At 35.2% G+C, this 14,962-nt stretch overlaps 1 protein-coding gene across 5 annotated transcripts; it reads right to left on the bottom strand.

Annotated features, from left to right (window-relative positions):
• Positions 1-555: 555 nt before the first annotated feature.
• On the bottom strand, positions 556-7,442 carry LOC107810749 (glucose-1-phosphate adenylyltransferase large subunit 2, chloroplastic/amyloplastic). Of its 5 annotated transcripts, none has more exons than XM_075236944.1 (16): positions 7,296-7,441; positions 6,468-6,807; positions 6,250-6,378; positions 5,795-5,968; positions 5,085-5,177; positions 4,928-5,011; positions 4,787-4,842; positions 4,136-4,229; positions 3,793-3,978; positions 3,609-3,689; positions 3,277-3,363; positions 3,099-3,203; positions 1,584-1,690; positions 1,404-1,464; positions 1,180-1,327; positions 556-824 (listed from the first exon to the last, which is right to left on the bottom strand). In XM_075236944.1, exons 2-15 carry the CDS (start codon positions 6,696-6,698, stop codon positions 1,226-1,228), a joined length of 1,590 nt encoding a protein of 529 aa, XP_075093045.1. In that variant the 5' UTR covers positions 6,699-6,807; positions 7,296-7,441; the 3' UTR covers positions 556-824; positions 1,180-1,225. The 5 variants fall into 5 exon arrangements, with proteins under 5 accessions (XP_075093045.1, XP_016491049.1, XP_016491051.1 ...); XM_016635563.2 differs by having other exon boundaries at positions 7,136-7,366; XM_016635565.2 differs by lacking the exon at positions 556-824 and having other exon boundaries at positions 1,032-1,327; positions 7,296-7,442.
• Between the last annotated feature and the right edge of the window lie 7,520 nt (positions 7,443-14,962).

Here is a 14,962-nt window from a genome sequence, read left to right as displayed (position 1 = left end):
AATCCTTGTTTAGATGATTAGGATAGTCTAATTTAGTTAATAGTTAATCAACATTTTTGTTAAAATGAAGAAAATACTTTTTTTTATATCATGAAAAAAAAAAGTACTTTGTCTATAACATGAAAAGAAAGTACCATTAATAATATTTCTATTTAGGGTGGGGGTTGGGGCGGGGTGGGTTGGGCAAGGGTGGGGTGGGATGGATGGGTGGTGGTTGGGGTGGTAGGGTGGGTTGGTGGGGGGTGGAAATGAGAAATAGGATGGAGAAAGTTAAAAAAGAGTTTTGGAAATTTTTTTCCCTTTTCTTTTCTTGATAGGGAAAACATTTTGAGTTCAGGAAAAAAGTGTTTTCCAAAATATTTAAGTCGATCAAACATGAGAAAATTGAAAAACATTATACAAAACACACCCTACATTTAATGTAACAATATGATACATATAGGTAACAACCATCCATGGCTGTTAAGACGACACCTAATTTGTGGATCTGTATAACTAAAGGGCAAATGATTTGTTGTAAATAGAAAAAAGGGAAAAGCGAAGTGAGATCTTGTCTTTATATAACATCAATCATTTAATTGTGGTTAAATAATATTGTCACAATTTATAACTTAACCGTAAAATTTAATAAAATTTGGTTCATGCCATCAAATTCAGGCAAGTTGTTATTTGTATTAGCGCTTTTCTCCACAATGTCAGGTTGTCCTCAAAGAAAAAACTGCTAACTTTTGTGCTAGCTCCCAGAAATGAGGTTTACTCTCATAGTTATTCATCAGCCAGAGATGGAGCAGTGGGAGTTATGAGATAATCTTCAGTCATAGCCCCTAAAAAGCCAAACCAATGAATAAGATTCTAACATGCATGTAAGGCCGAGAAAACAGAGAAGTGGAACAATATTATGGACAAATGATCAGTAATGAACCCAAAAGTTTCCCTAGGTTGTTCAAGCTGCTATCAGCTGAAAACTTAAAGGGAGAAGGGATTCTAAGGTTCACTTGGAGCAAAAAATAAACCATTGCATGTTCTGTTGTAAGGTTGCTAAATGTTCAATTTCATAGGAGCGACGAAAAGATTTACATAGCAATAATTAAATCCTTGATAGGCAGATCTTCTACATACATGAAAAGTGACTAGTAAATTATAAAGTCCTTTCATCATCACTAAATCCTACCACCCTACCTTTAGTTCCTTCGAAGATCAACTAGCAAGAATGCATGTCAAATTTTTATATGACTGTCCCATCTTTAATGGTCGCATTCTTCATTATGACAGTAATCCCAGACCTAATGTAAAATCCTTCCTCCGGCCTTTCAGCTTCTTCAATACCCTGGCAACACCCAAGCATCAGTCAAACTTGTATTCTCTTTTGTGGTGATTTCACACTACTAAAGATAGATACTTACTTCCTTGTTCCCAATAACCACGTCTTTTCCTATCTTTGCATTCTTGTCAATTATGCAATTTCTTCAAGAAAATGGAAAGAAAAGCATGTCAAAGTCCTCTAAAGGGAACCTTGTCAAAGTTTAGCCAAACCAACGGTAAACTACGCCGGAAATGAATAAAATGACAGTAGAACATCTTACCGTATCTTGGTGTTAGGCCCAACCCCTATGGGAACCTTTCCTTCTGCTAGTAATGAAGCGATCTCAGAATCAGTTTGATAATAGTCCGCACCCATCATCATGGTATCCTGAGAAGTGTAAGACATTATTCGGCTTAAATCAACTAAGCACTATACTAGTTGTTTACGATAAAAGCAGTAACATGTTGAGACCATGCTATGTAGAAAACAAACAGATGCAAAAATATTATTTGACCAGATTTGATGCTTCATTTGAAGACTCTTGTAGCACATAAGAGAAAGTTCTAAACCAACATGCTTGCGGTTCATTGCTCCACTATGCTAAAGTCCATTCCAAGGGTAGATCTTACTAGCTTATTTGCAGGAAGCAAGAAAGGAAGCAAGAAAGCAGGAGTCCAAACTGTAAAGCATATTTGGCTGAAAGTATCGATACTGTCATAAATCATCCTTCCTACAACTAGTTTGATGGCATATCCACAGGGTGGATGGTAACCGCTAGAAGGGGCAGCCCGATGTACAAAGCATCCCGCGTTCACGCAGGGTCCGGGGAAGGGCCACACCTCAAGGGGATGTGATGTAGGCAGCCTACCCTGATACAATCATCAGTGACAGATTCTACGGATCGAACCCGTGACCTATAGGTCACACGGAGACAACTTGATCGTTACTCCAAGGCTCCCATTCATGGATGGTAACCGTTATGTGCCTTATATAGTTTGGGGATGGCAAAATGGGGCAGGGCAGGACAGGGCAAAGTCTTTAACGGGGCAGGGCAGGGCAGGTGTAGGGGCAGGATTTTTGCTGCAAGCACAAGCAAACAAACTGGAATATTCTTTACTTGGGTGTGCATATTTCTGTACAAAGGCTTCAAATCATTTTAGCAAAGCATATAATTAATTAGTTGCCGAAATGTATTTACTTATGAGTATTTAATGAAAGGGTTAACATACTAGTCTTCCTAGTTAATTAGTTTTAAAATTATTCTTTCTTTCCTAATGTGTCATAAACAAGACAACATGTTACTAAGGCGTAATATCTAGCTAATTCATCATGAGAGATTAAATAACAAATAGTAAATGAGAAAATCATATTGTTCTTCCTAATGAGGAATTAGAAATGTTTTTGATAAAACTTATTCTATTAGAAAAAAGAATACATTTATCACTGAGAGTCAACTAGTAATTTACAGTTCTAAACTTAAAAGAAAAGAAAGAAAGAAAAAAGGAGCTAAATAGGTAGGGGCGGGGAAGGGCTATGTAGAGCGGGACAGGGCAGGTTGAAAAGAGAAAAACTGTTAAATGGGGCGGGGCGGGTTGAATTTGTGGCAGGGAAATGCTTCACCCGTCCCGCCCTACCCTATTGCCATCTCTAGTTATATATGTTATCTAGGTTTTCTAAATTGTTAGAATGCAGATGAGTGCAGGATATTGTTTTTAATTTAGTCAAGGCTATAACTGGTATAGCTCTCGGGTTAAAACAGATAAGAAAAGCTTTCAGCTAGAATATGAAAACATACCTTAAGCTCAACACCATAGTCTAAGCGTGATCGTACACCAACTATAGAGTGCTGAATGGAACATTCCCTCATAAAGCAACCATGTGAAATTATTGCATCCACTATCTGACAATAAACAGTATTAACATGACATTTTCAAAGTACGCTTTACCACAACTATTTATGTTAACTGGCATACCCTGGATTTGTCAACTTTTGTTGGAGGTAAGAACCTAGGAGAAGTGTAGAACGGGGTCTTTGGGTCATTGAAGTCAAACTTTGGAGGCTACAAAAAGAAGAAACAAATAAGAGGAAAAGTCCAATTCAGTAACAAGTTATTAATCAACAACTGAAGGTGGAGGTTATGGTGAATCTAAATGAATAAAAAAGCAAAATAATTCACTGAGATCTAACATTTTAAAATTACTTAAAATACTTCTTCATACCTCAGATTCCTTGTGTCAATTTTCTAGCTCTTACTTTGCATAATAGTAGAAGTAGTCAGATGGTAGTAAAGATTAAGTTGGTCACCTGCTCTGTGAGGGCCAAGTTGGCATCAAAGAAGGACTTAACTGTTCCAATGTCCTCCCAATAATCACTAAACAAATATGCCTAATTAAAATTGATCTGTCAGAATCAAGTATGAAATACAGAGAATTTGTGAACTTCGAAAAGATAGGAAGTTGCAATTGAGAAAGTTGCCATCAGCTATTACCTGGACATTGTGATCCTTTACAGCAGAAGGGATGATCTCAGAGCCGAAGTCATTGCATGAAGGGTATGCCGATTTTAGAAGTTTTAGTAAAACATCAGTTCTGAATACATAAACACCCATGGATGCAATGTAAGGACTACTGGCTGCCTCTTGCTCAGATAGTCCGAGGATAGATGTGTCAACTTGCTGCAGTAAAATATTAGATGTACAACACAAGTTACCAAGGAGAAGATACAATTTGAAAGCAAGCGGAACTGTAAGGGGATAATTAAATTAATTGTTAAACATTCATTTTAGAAAGAATTTATGAAAATTCCAGGCGTGGAAGTCCAGATATATGTACCATTGCCTTCAAAGCAGGGCCTTTTGGTTTCTCAGCAAATTGGATGATACGCCCTGTTTCATCAATTTTCATCAGTCCAAAATCTGAAGCTCGACTGCCAAAAGAGAGGATAGGCAGAAGTAAGAGAGAGAAAAAGGTGTTGATTAACTCCTCGATAGAGTATAAAAGGGTCATTAGCCCATGTAACGTATTCTAGATAGACAACATGACAGAGATGTGCGAAGGAAACTGCAAAGTAGAATACTTGTATGCTTTCAGATCTTTCAGTAGATATTAATCAGAACTGGTGTCCCGCAGTTAATGAGGATGTAAGATGGGAAAATGCATCAGGTTATCACTATATATCCATAATGGTGCACAAAAAGACACTAGGTCTATTTAAATAATTAAACTAAAAATGATTTCAAGCCTTCCAAATAAATATAAAGCATGATAAATCGGGCCTTTTGCAATTGTATCTGTAGATTGATAAATATATCTGACAAAAGGTGCCACTATAGTATTCAATACGCCTTCAACATATTAGGAACAACTGTGGCCAGCATCCATCACTCTGAACAATATTAGAAAGAACATTTTCAAAGAACGCAAATAGGATCTGGTTTCGCACTAAATAGGCTATCAAGTTGAGAAGAAAGATCGATTTCATACCTATCATCCATTGGAACACATGAAACTGTAATATCAGCATTTGAGTCAATATGCTTCTGCAAGCACAAATCACTCATTAAGAAAAATATAGGAACATAGGGTTGGTGTAGGAAGCAATTGTTACCCACAAGTTACTCAAACCTGAACAAAGTCCATGTAGTCCATACGATAAAGATGGTCACCGGACAAAATCAATATGTGCTCAACATTCTTGTTCTTCTCATTCTATGTAATCATTCAGAAAAAAGGTCAGCATTTTCCCCATGAGCTTTATCAATGACAGATTTTAAAAACATACCTCAAATACCCATATAAATTGCCGCACAGCATCAGCAGTGCCTTGGAACCACATTTTCCCTGAATCCCCTGGGGTCTGGGTTGCAGCTAAAACCTGTATTTGAATACTTTTAGAGGTCGTTTGGTAGAGTGTGTTAGAGAAAACAATGCATGCATTAGCTTTGTGTATTAGTAATGCTTTGTTTAGTACACTTTTTCAACCTATGTATAACTACTACAAGCATTAGTTATACCCTCTATTTGGTATTATCCTATGTATAGCTAATGCATAGAAAACCATGGCATTAGCTATACAAAGGCTATTACTGCATGCATTAGCATGGTTAAAGACAAAATTATCCTTAAAGTCCCTTAAATTAAAGAATATGGAGGGCATTTTTGTAAAAAATTAAATTTCTTAAAAATTATGCAATACATTTTAATTTTTAATACACCATACCAAACAATGCATAAGAAATAATCTTTGTATAACTAATGCTTGCATTACTAACCCATGCATTACTAACTCCTGCATTACTAATGCACCTTATTTAGCATTATTCCTATACGCCCTACCAAACGACCCCTTACTTTATCATTTCCTTTATCTTATACAACGTAGATACTTATCAAGCATCTTATAAAAAGATATGATTAAACATTACGGTCAAAAAAATAGGTAGCTTAAAAGAGGTTTAGACTAAACACAACAAGAAAGCAGAATGATTTTACCTCCACAAATCCATCTCCAAAATTCACTCCGTTTCCAAAATTATATGTGCGAGCAAGGTGGCGATTGAGAGAAAAGGAATTGAACTGTGTTAAGATGAAAATTTTCCGTATGCCACTGTTAATGCAGTTACTCATTGGTACATCAATTAGCCGGTAACAACCACCAATCGGAACCTGCAGAAAAAAAAATTAATTGCCACAGAATTTGAATGAAAACCGATAGAGATGAACTTATCCGGCCATGTAATTACATTCTTAACCCTGAATTGAAGTAAGAACAAAGAAGGCAACTCCACGCTTAATTGATTAACCCCTTTCTTCGTTCTTAAACTCCAACTGAATCGGAGAGAGAACAGAAAAGTTTTTAGACTGAAGTTGTTTTGAATTAGACGATCTTGTCAATCTCAAGGACACTGAAAGGAAGAGCCGAAATATATGTTCTAGCTAATACTTACAGCTGGTTTAGCTCTTCTGCTGGTAAGAGGAAAAAGACGAGTTCCAGCACCGCCACCTAGAATGACAGAGGCAACAGTTTTTGGGTCTGCCTTTGGATGCTCCTCCCCAAAAATTGATTCATCAAATGACTAAAACCAATACAAAGAACATTACATTAATCTTCTTTAGATGGATCATTAACTCTCCTATGAAACAAAAACTTAAATACTGTCCTTACCACAAGCTCTTTGTTTATATCCCGAGTTAGAACAGAAAAGGCAACCCCACTCTTAACTTTTCTACCCCTTTCTTCAGTTCTGAAGCTCTTGCACGACCGGACGCCAAACCCCTTGTTTATCAGTCTTCCACTAATCTTGTTTCCCCAAAATGAACTGCCTTGGTTGCTTATACCCCGGCTAATTGCCACTGATTGTGCAGTGCCCTTCATATTAGCACAGAAGATATCCATTGCTGTAATACTCACTCACTTTCAGTACCAATTAGACACAGTCGACATTCCCCAAAGAGCACAGTGTTTATAGTGTGAAGTCAGCCAGAAAAGTACAGAATCCCAGGAACTACACAACATAAAGAAGTAATTTGAAGTTAAAATACAATAACAACAACACTGCTTTTTCTAAAAGATTCGAACCTGACAAAGAAAGTGCAAAGACAATTTACGGACCCAACAAAAGGTCACAACTTTACACGATAGATTCTTGAACCAATAACATGCAAGCCCAAAATATCAAAACTAGATATAACCCAGATCACAAAACGGATAAATTACTGAAGAGGATGAATAAAAAAAATAGATACAAGACACTTCCATCTACTAGAAATACAATTTTTTTAACTAGTATTAACAAAATTAAACAAAGGAAAAACCTCATTACCCAAAGTCACCTTTTAAAGTTATGAAACTAGATCGGAAAACCTATATGGAAAACCTCAGCTTTTTCACACTGCCTGAAGAAGTCAGCTTTCTAAGCACCCAAATTTTTCTGCTTTTTCTTGGCAGAAAGAAATTGAAGAAAAGAAGCAATAATGTGAGTTTGTTACATACTCCGACAAGCAGGGCGGTGGAGTCCTAAAATCTTGGGATTTACAGAGTCCAACATATTAACGTGAATGACTGGCTCTCTCGGTACTCTGGAGTCAAGACTTGGAAGTGTTGCCTGTGGCAGTGTCATTTGAAAGATCAACTTCCACGTGTTACTAAAACCAGGGCAAAGAATAAATAAATAAATAAGGCCAAAATACCTTAAAATCCCTCCTAAACTCCGCACATATTATTAGTTACCACTTTAAACTATTTGTGGTATTAATTACTACTCTACAGACATTGATGTGACAAAGAGTGTGAGTACACTCACATGACACGTGTATTTTTCTGTATATATGACATTTTTAAAAAATAAATAAATATCGTTTTACCTTTTTAAGAATGTTATTTGTTTAGATAATTTTTTTCGAATATAATTATAATAAAACTTGGATAGAACTACATTATTTAGGCTAACTTTTTTTATTTGACTAAAAATAATAAAGTTTTAATTAATCTTTTTTTGAATTTGACCTGAAAATAAAGATTTATACAATTGAAATAAATAGTCAAGTCATCTAAAGTTATAAAAAATACATAGTTTGAAATTAATTATTTTAGTTATAATTTTTTATACAGCTCTAAATTACGGTGCTCTAAATATATATATATATATATATATATATATATATATATATATATATATATATATATATATTTACAGATTTTACCTGAAAAAAGTAAAAATACACGTTTGAATTAAATAGTCATTATATCAAAAGAAGAAATAAAAAGAGTGTACAATTGCAGTATAATGCAAGTGATTCGTTTTATTTCTTGCAATTGTACACTCTTTTTATTTCTTCTTCTGATGCAATGACTATTTATTTCAACTGTGTATTTTTACTTTTTTAGGTAAAATCTATAAAACAAAAAGAAGATATTTTTAGAGCTCGTAATTTAGAGCTATATAAAAAATTATAGTCAAAATACTTAATTTCAAATTATGTATTTTTTATAACATTTTAGATATCGTTGACTATTTATTTCAATTGTATAAATCTTTATTTTTAGGTCAAATTCAAAAAAAAAAAATTAACTAAAACTTTATTATTTTTAGCCAAATAAAATTTTTTAGCCTAAATAATATAGTTCTATCCAAGTTTTATTAGAAATTGTATTCGAAAAAAATTATCTAACAAAGTAGCATACTTAAAAAGATAAAAATATATTTTATTGTTCAAAAAAATGGCACATATACAGAAAAATCCACATGGCAGGCGAGTGCACCCATACTCTTTGTCACATCAGCGTTCAGGGGGTTAATGGCTGTCAAAAGGCCAAGTTGAGGGGGGTAATTAAGGCCACGAATAGTTTAAGGTTGTAACTAATAAACCGTGCCAAATTTAGGAGGGTTTTAAGGTATTTTGCTAATAAATAAATATTCTAACTATATTTAAATTTTTTTATTGAACTGATGTTATGTGTATTAACAATGCAAGTAGAATTTTAGAGTAAATTTAACATAACCTCCTTAATTTTTTGGGTTAGCAAACTTATGTCGCAGGTATTTCAAGAATGACCTATATTAGTATTGTAAATTAATTTTAACTTGTCAATTTTGTGTAAAACTTTTCTAAAATGAAATATCTGACGCATTCTTAAGTAATTCGTTTTCTAATTATTCGAAAATATTTCAGCAATAACTATTGAAAAAGAAAAATTAACAATACCAAATATTAATATAACTTATAGGTGGTATGAAACAATTCCAAATATGTTTACCTCGAAAAACGTGAGTAACAATTAAAGATAATTTGTGGTTTTAAAGATATGTGATATATTTGATTATACAAGTAATATTGAGCTTAAGTAGGAAGAAATAATGAACCAAATCAATGTTGTTGAAACGGTAGGGGCCTCGAGCTCTTCTATCCAGGGACCTCGAGGTCAGCTAAGACAAATAAAGTATGAACAATAAAGTAAAGGCAATAAAGCCGAAGAATAATTGTTGGGCACGTTAAACAATAGAAGAATAAGAATGTTCTATTGCAGTGAATGATATGATCCATTTACAAAATGATTGGGGTCCCCCTTTATATAGGAGGAGAAAACTCCAATATAGTATCTTGCTCATAAAGGTAAAGAATTCTATTAGTACAGGTGTATAACGGCCTAGTACGAACCTGTACCATTTCGTACAGCCCTTATCCTATAATTAATGCTCAGTTCCACGTGTCCTTAAGAAATTCCTGCTCTTTCTTGATTGACTTCGAGATAATGCTGCCCTCGATGCAGTCCGTGCCAGACATTCGATTCGATCAGCTTCCCCGAGGTAGATATTCCTTAGCCGGATACGACACCCACTCCAAGTCTCACGGACTCGAGCCTATAGCCCGACTCAAGACTTCAAAATCATACTCCTTGGTTTTGACCTTATACAAAATATTTGCAAAATCGACTGAAATGTTAACTCAAAGGAGCTTTATATTTCATGTTACAAATGAAGAACAAGGTATTATTTCCTTACCTTAAAGATTAGGGGAATCAAATGGAATCTGCTCATTTTTAATACAATACTATTGGTAATTCTTTTCATTTTTTTAATCTTTTATTATAATTCAGAGTAATTGAAGGTCATTTTTGACCTTTTTTTGAAGATACAAGGGATAATTGGCTCATTTTAGCTGTTGATTCGAGATCAAGAGGGTTTTGTGTTCCAGTCAAAAGGTGAATGGGATATTATTTTACAAATCTCAAAGGTTAAGGGTGGTAAATGAAATTAACTTGAATTTTCACACTATGATTAAACTAATCTACAACAAGATATTTATATCAAATATAAAAATGGAGTAATAACATGTAATAATGACGGTTCAATCACACTGATAATAGACGTTCTTTATACTATGAGCATATATAACTTAAATTTTTTTTACCACAAGAGTCTTAAATCAGAAATTGTATTTTAGTAATCACAGTTCCAATTTTATATTAATTAGGTGTAAAGTTTTAACTCAACAAACAAAAAACACTCTTTCATCTTTCCTCTTGCTATTCACGGGCTAACTCAAGTTCGAGAAAACTTTTTAAAACAAAAAGAGGTAAAATTATTAATATTAGCTCAATTAACTTCTAATTATTGAGAAAGAAAGTTATATGACTCCAAGAAGATAATGTTGTAAAACATGTTATAATTAAAAGATGCCAGAAAATTATTGCAAATCATTTCAAAAAGAAAAAAGAATGCGGCTATAACAAATTTAGAGTGGCATTGTTATAGCATAACACCGGAGTATTATTTATTAACCTCCCCCCCTCCTCCCAAATTATGTAACGATCTGACTGGGCGTTTTGAGCATTTTATTCGGTTCGGCAGTTTAAGGTCACGAGCAGCTTCATATTATGTGTATCAATTTACGTGCATGATGGCATTCTGTTTCCGGATGAATCAAAGTCGAATTGGAAGAAGGAATCTAGTTTTGGAAGTCTAAGAGGTGAGAGTTTGACCGGAATTTGACATTTGAGTAAACGGCCCCGGAATGAGTTCTAGATGATGTCAATAGCTTCGTATGATGATTTTGGACTTGGGCGTGTGTTCAGATTTGGATTGGGAGGCCCGTAGGGTAATTTGAGGCATTTCGGTGAAAGTTGGAAAAGTTGAAGTTTGGAAAATAGAGAGGTTTGACCCATAGTTGACTTTTGTGTTCGAGGTCAGAATGCAATTTTGAAAGTTGGAACTGCTCCGTTATGTCATTTGGGACTTGCCTGCAAAATTTGGTATCGTTTAGAGTTGATTTGATGTGGTTCGGATGCTTGGTTGCAATTCTAGAAATTCTTGAAGTTTAAGTTTGATTTTCATGCGTTTTGGCGTCCGATTCGTGGTCTTAAAAGTTATTTTGATGATTTGAGCGTGCGAGCGAATTCATGTTGTGTTTTTAGACTTGTGTGTATAGTTAGTTTGGAGCCCCGAGGGCTCGGATGAGTTTCGGAGTGATTTTGGAATGGTTTTCATGAATTTTAATTTTCTGGTTCTGGTTTCTTCGCATTTGCGATGTTTTGGTCGCAAATGCGGCCATCGCATTTGCGATGCTTGGGCGACTGGGCATCTTTCGCATTTGCGATGAGGCTGCCGCATTTGCAAGGAGCCGACCTTCGCATTTGTGAGGTTTTTGTCACAAATGCGACTTTAGCATGGTAATTCCAGGCTTTGCATTTGCGAAGCTTTCTTCGCAATTGCAAGTTCGCATTTGCGAACCCAGTTTCGCAAATGCGACATCTGCAGCCTGCTAAAAGTTGAGTATTCTGAGTTTTTTCTCATTTTTCATATTTTTGAACCCTAACTCCAAGAGTGGGCAATTTTGAGAGAATATTTTCATGCCAAATCATTGGGTAAGTATATCTAATCAATTTCCAACTATATTTTATGATTATATCCTAGATTAACATCAAATTCATGAGAATCTAAAGGAAAATTTGGGAAAAATTGTGAAATCTTTTGAAATGAAAAATGATGATTTAAAGGACCAAATGGTGTCGTAATTGGATAATTTTTGTATGGGTGAACCCGTATCGGAATGGCTATTCGGTTTTTGTAAATTTTGTCGGGTTCCGAGGTGCGGGCACAGAGAGTTGACTTTTGTTGATTTTTTGTAAATTATATAAGAATCACAATTTTGTTAATTGAAATTTTTTTCTCTTGCATTGTTTGATGTATTCAAGTCGTATTTGGTTAGATTTGAGCCGTCCGGAGGTCTTTTCACCCGAGAAGTGCATTTTAGAGTATCGGTTTGTCGCCTTTGAGGTAAGTATCTTACCTAACCTTGTGTGGGCGACTCCTCCTTAGGATTTGAGTCTTCTATGCTAATTGTAGCCCGTGCATGCGAGGTGACGAGTGTGTGCTCGGACTTATTTGTGGAAAATTTGCTCTAGAGTTCTTAGGTCCTTATGTTCATTATGTGGAAAGTATCCCATTAGGATTGAGTTTAATTATTGTTTAAATTGTCTCTATATGCTCCATATGATGTTGTTAGCGTTCCTCTAATTCTTACGTATTACATTGACCCTTAATTGCCTTAATTGAAATAATTGCCTTCTTTATTGTTTTGATACTTCTTGATTGTGAGTTCCTCTATGACTTCGTGCAAATAGGTTACATGTCCAATTGTTGTGGTTACCGGTGTAGTTATCACATGCTTATTATGTCTTGTTGTTTTGTTGAGGTTATCGTACTTCTCGATTTTTTCGTGACCCTTATTATGTACTTGTTGATTCCCTTGCCGAGATGTTATTGCTTATGATATTGTTTCCCTTGCCGGAATATTGTTGTTATACTATTATTTTCTTTGTCGGGATATTGTTGTTATACTATTGTTCCCTTGCCGGGATATTGTTGTTATACTATTGTTCCCCTGCCGGGATTCTTTTGTGATTGATGTTGATTTATATATTGGGATCGGGTTGCATGCCGCAATAATATTATATGGGATCGGGTTGCACACCGCAACAATATTATATGGGAACGGGTTGCACGCCGCATAAGGAGTAATAAGGGTGGACATATGTGGTCGGGTTGCACGCCGCAATAATATTATATGGGATCGGGTTGCACGCCGCAACAATATTACATGGGATTGGGTTGCACGCTGCAATAATGTTATATGATTTGGATTGGGTTGCATGCCGCAACAGTACTATATGAATGGGATCGGGTTGCACGCCGCAATAAGAAAGAATAAAAGTGAATATTGTTTCTTATGGTGAAAAGAGAGTAAAAGCACGAAGGGCGATGTAGTGCACTTTCTGTTGTTGTATTTATTTGTTGTTATTAATTCAAGTGTTTAAACTGTTTAAATTCCTTTATTGCTATGATCCTTTGTGTTAGAACCTATAGTGTTTTCAATACCTCACCATATATACATATATACATATATATATATATATATATATATATATATATATATATATATATATATATGCATTTCAATACTTCAAACTTCAATAATTATTGCATTCTTAATTCAATTAGTTTCTCAATTTTATCTCTCTAAACCGCCTGAGGTTGTATTTTACTTACAAAGGGATTTCTACTATGTTTTGAATTATTAACTCTCATGTTAAAGGTAATAATCCATTCGATGTTGTATTTTTAAATTAAAAGGGGTACTTTCTTTACTCAAATGATTTCAAAAGGAACAACTTCACCTTTTCTTGTTGGCTTTCCTAATCAGTATAGAAATTGTAATTTTACTTGTATTAGGTAAATGAGACTTCTTGGACATATTGAGAGCATTTTACGGGCATTATATATTGTATAGCATGTGGATTTCGTTGTTAAACGTGAGATGGAAAATATGGGGGCACAAGGTGCCATGTGTGCTGAAGGTTCGGAAGTTAAGATTATGATATGAGGAATTGAGGGTTGAGATGGTCGGGATTGTGTACTAGCTATGATGTGATTGATTGAGTTTGCATTGCCTTCTTTGTTTGGATACATTCTTACTTGTCTTCGTCCTTGTTATGTCAGTGTTGATTTACTTGGTTGTTTGACTTACTTGGTTATCTGATTTATTTGGTTATCGTTCGTTATTCTCCCTTTATTATTCCTACTGTTTGTATTTTGATTTCTCTCCGTTGTTGGTATTACCTCGTTATCTTTATCTCGATATTTTATTATCATGTCTTGTTCATTTCATTTGACCAGTAGGTGTCTTGATGACTGTTCCACGTCACTACTCCACCGAGGTTAGTTTTGATACTTACTGGGCATCACCGTGTTGTGCTCATACTACACTTCTGTACATTTTTGTGTACAGATCCAGGTATTGATCGATAGTAGCTGTGTGAATCGTCACAGATGGAGACTCAAGGTAAACCTGATGCAGCGTTCGTAGGTCTCGGAGTCACCTTCAATTGTACTTATTTCCATATGTTCCTTTTGTTTCGGAATAGTGATGTATTTATTTTTGTATAACTACTCTTAGAAAGGCTTATGACTTATACCACCGGTTTTGGAAATTGTAATTTGTTCAGAGAAATTAAATTTTAAGTTAGTAAATATCAATGTTATTTCAGTTAATGTTAGGCTTACCTAATTTAGAGACTAGGTGCCATCACGACTCCTTCGGAGGGATTTTGGGTCGTGACAAGTTGGTATCAGAGCTCTAGGTTCATAGTTGCTACGAGTCATAAGCAGGTTTAGTAGAGTCTTGCGGATCGGTACGGAGACGTCTGTATTTATCTTCGAGAGGCTACAAAACTATTAGGAAATTCCACTTCTTTCATTCCTTATCGTGCGATATTGATTCAGCTCAAAGTATATAACTTATGTTCCTTTATATCTACTCATATGTAATACTACGCTCTCTGTGTCCGCTATGCGCCAGTGATTTGTAATACTATAGACATGCTACGAAAGAGTCAAGGATGCTTCAGCATTGCCTCGACGTGTTGTCTAGACTAAAATACAGAGGCATTCAGAGACTATTCAATTGTTCATATGGAGGCGCAGCAGTTTTCGGCATCTGGTTGGTGAGTGCGAGCTTGGGAATGTTTAATTAATTGGCTAGTCGTCGAGATCGTGGCAGGGTCGCGAGGTGGATGTTGATTGAGGATAGCTGGTGGTATTGGAGTGCCTTGTAATTTGTGTTGTACGAGCTGTGAAGGTTAGTTTTGCGGATCATCAGATG

This window comes from Nicotiana tabacum, chromosome 18 (genome assembly GCF_000715075.1).
Source record: "Nicotiana tabacum cultivar K326 chromosome 18, ASM71507v2, whole genome shotgun sequence".
NCBI classification, from domain to species: domain Eukaryota; kingdom Viridiplantae; phylum Streptophyta; class Magnoliopsida; order Solanales; family Solanaceae; genus Nicotiana; species Nicotiana tabacum.
The sequence above is the reverse complement of the archived record's forward strand: the minus strand, read 5'-3'. Positions and strand labels throughout refer to the sequence as shown.

Excerpts from the sequence above, each read along its gene's own strand:
- LOC107810749 (XM_016635565.2), bottom strand. The coding sequence starts at position 6,698 with ATGGATATCTTCTGTGCTAATATGAAGGGCACTGCACAATCAGTGGCA. Across the intron at positions 5,178-5,794 it reads TTGGAGATGGATTTGTGGAG|GTTTTAGCTGCAACCCAGAC; the intron begins GTAAAATCATTC and ends ATTCAAATACAG. Across the intron at positions 1,328-1,403 it reads TGGTTATTGGGAACAAGGAA|GGTATTGAAGAAGCTGAAAG; the intron begins GTAAGTATCTAT and ends GGGTGTTGCCAG.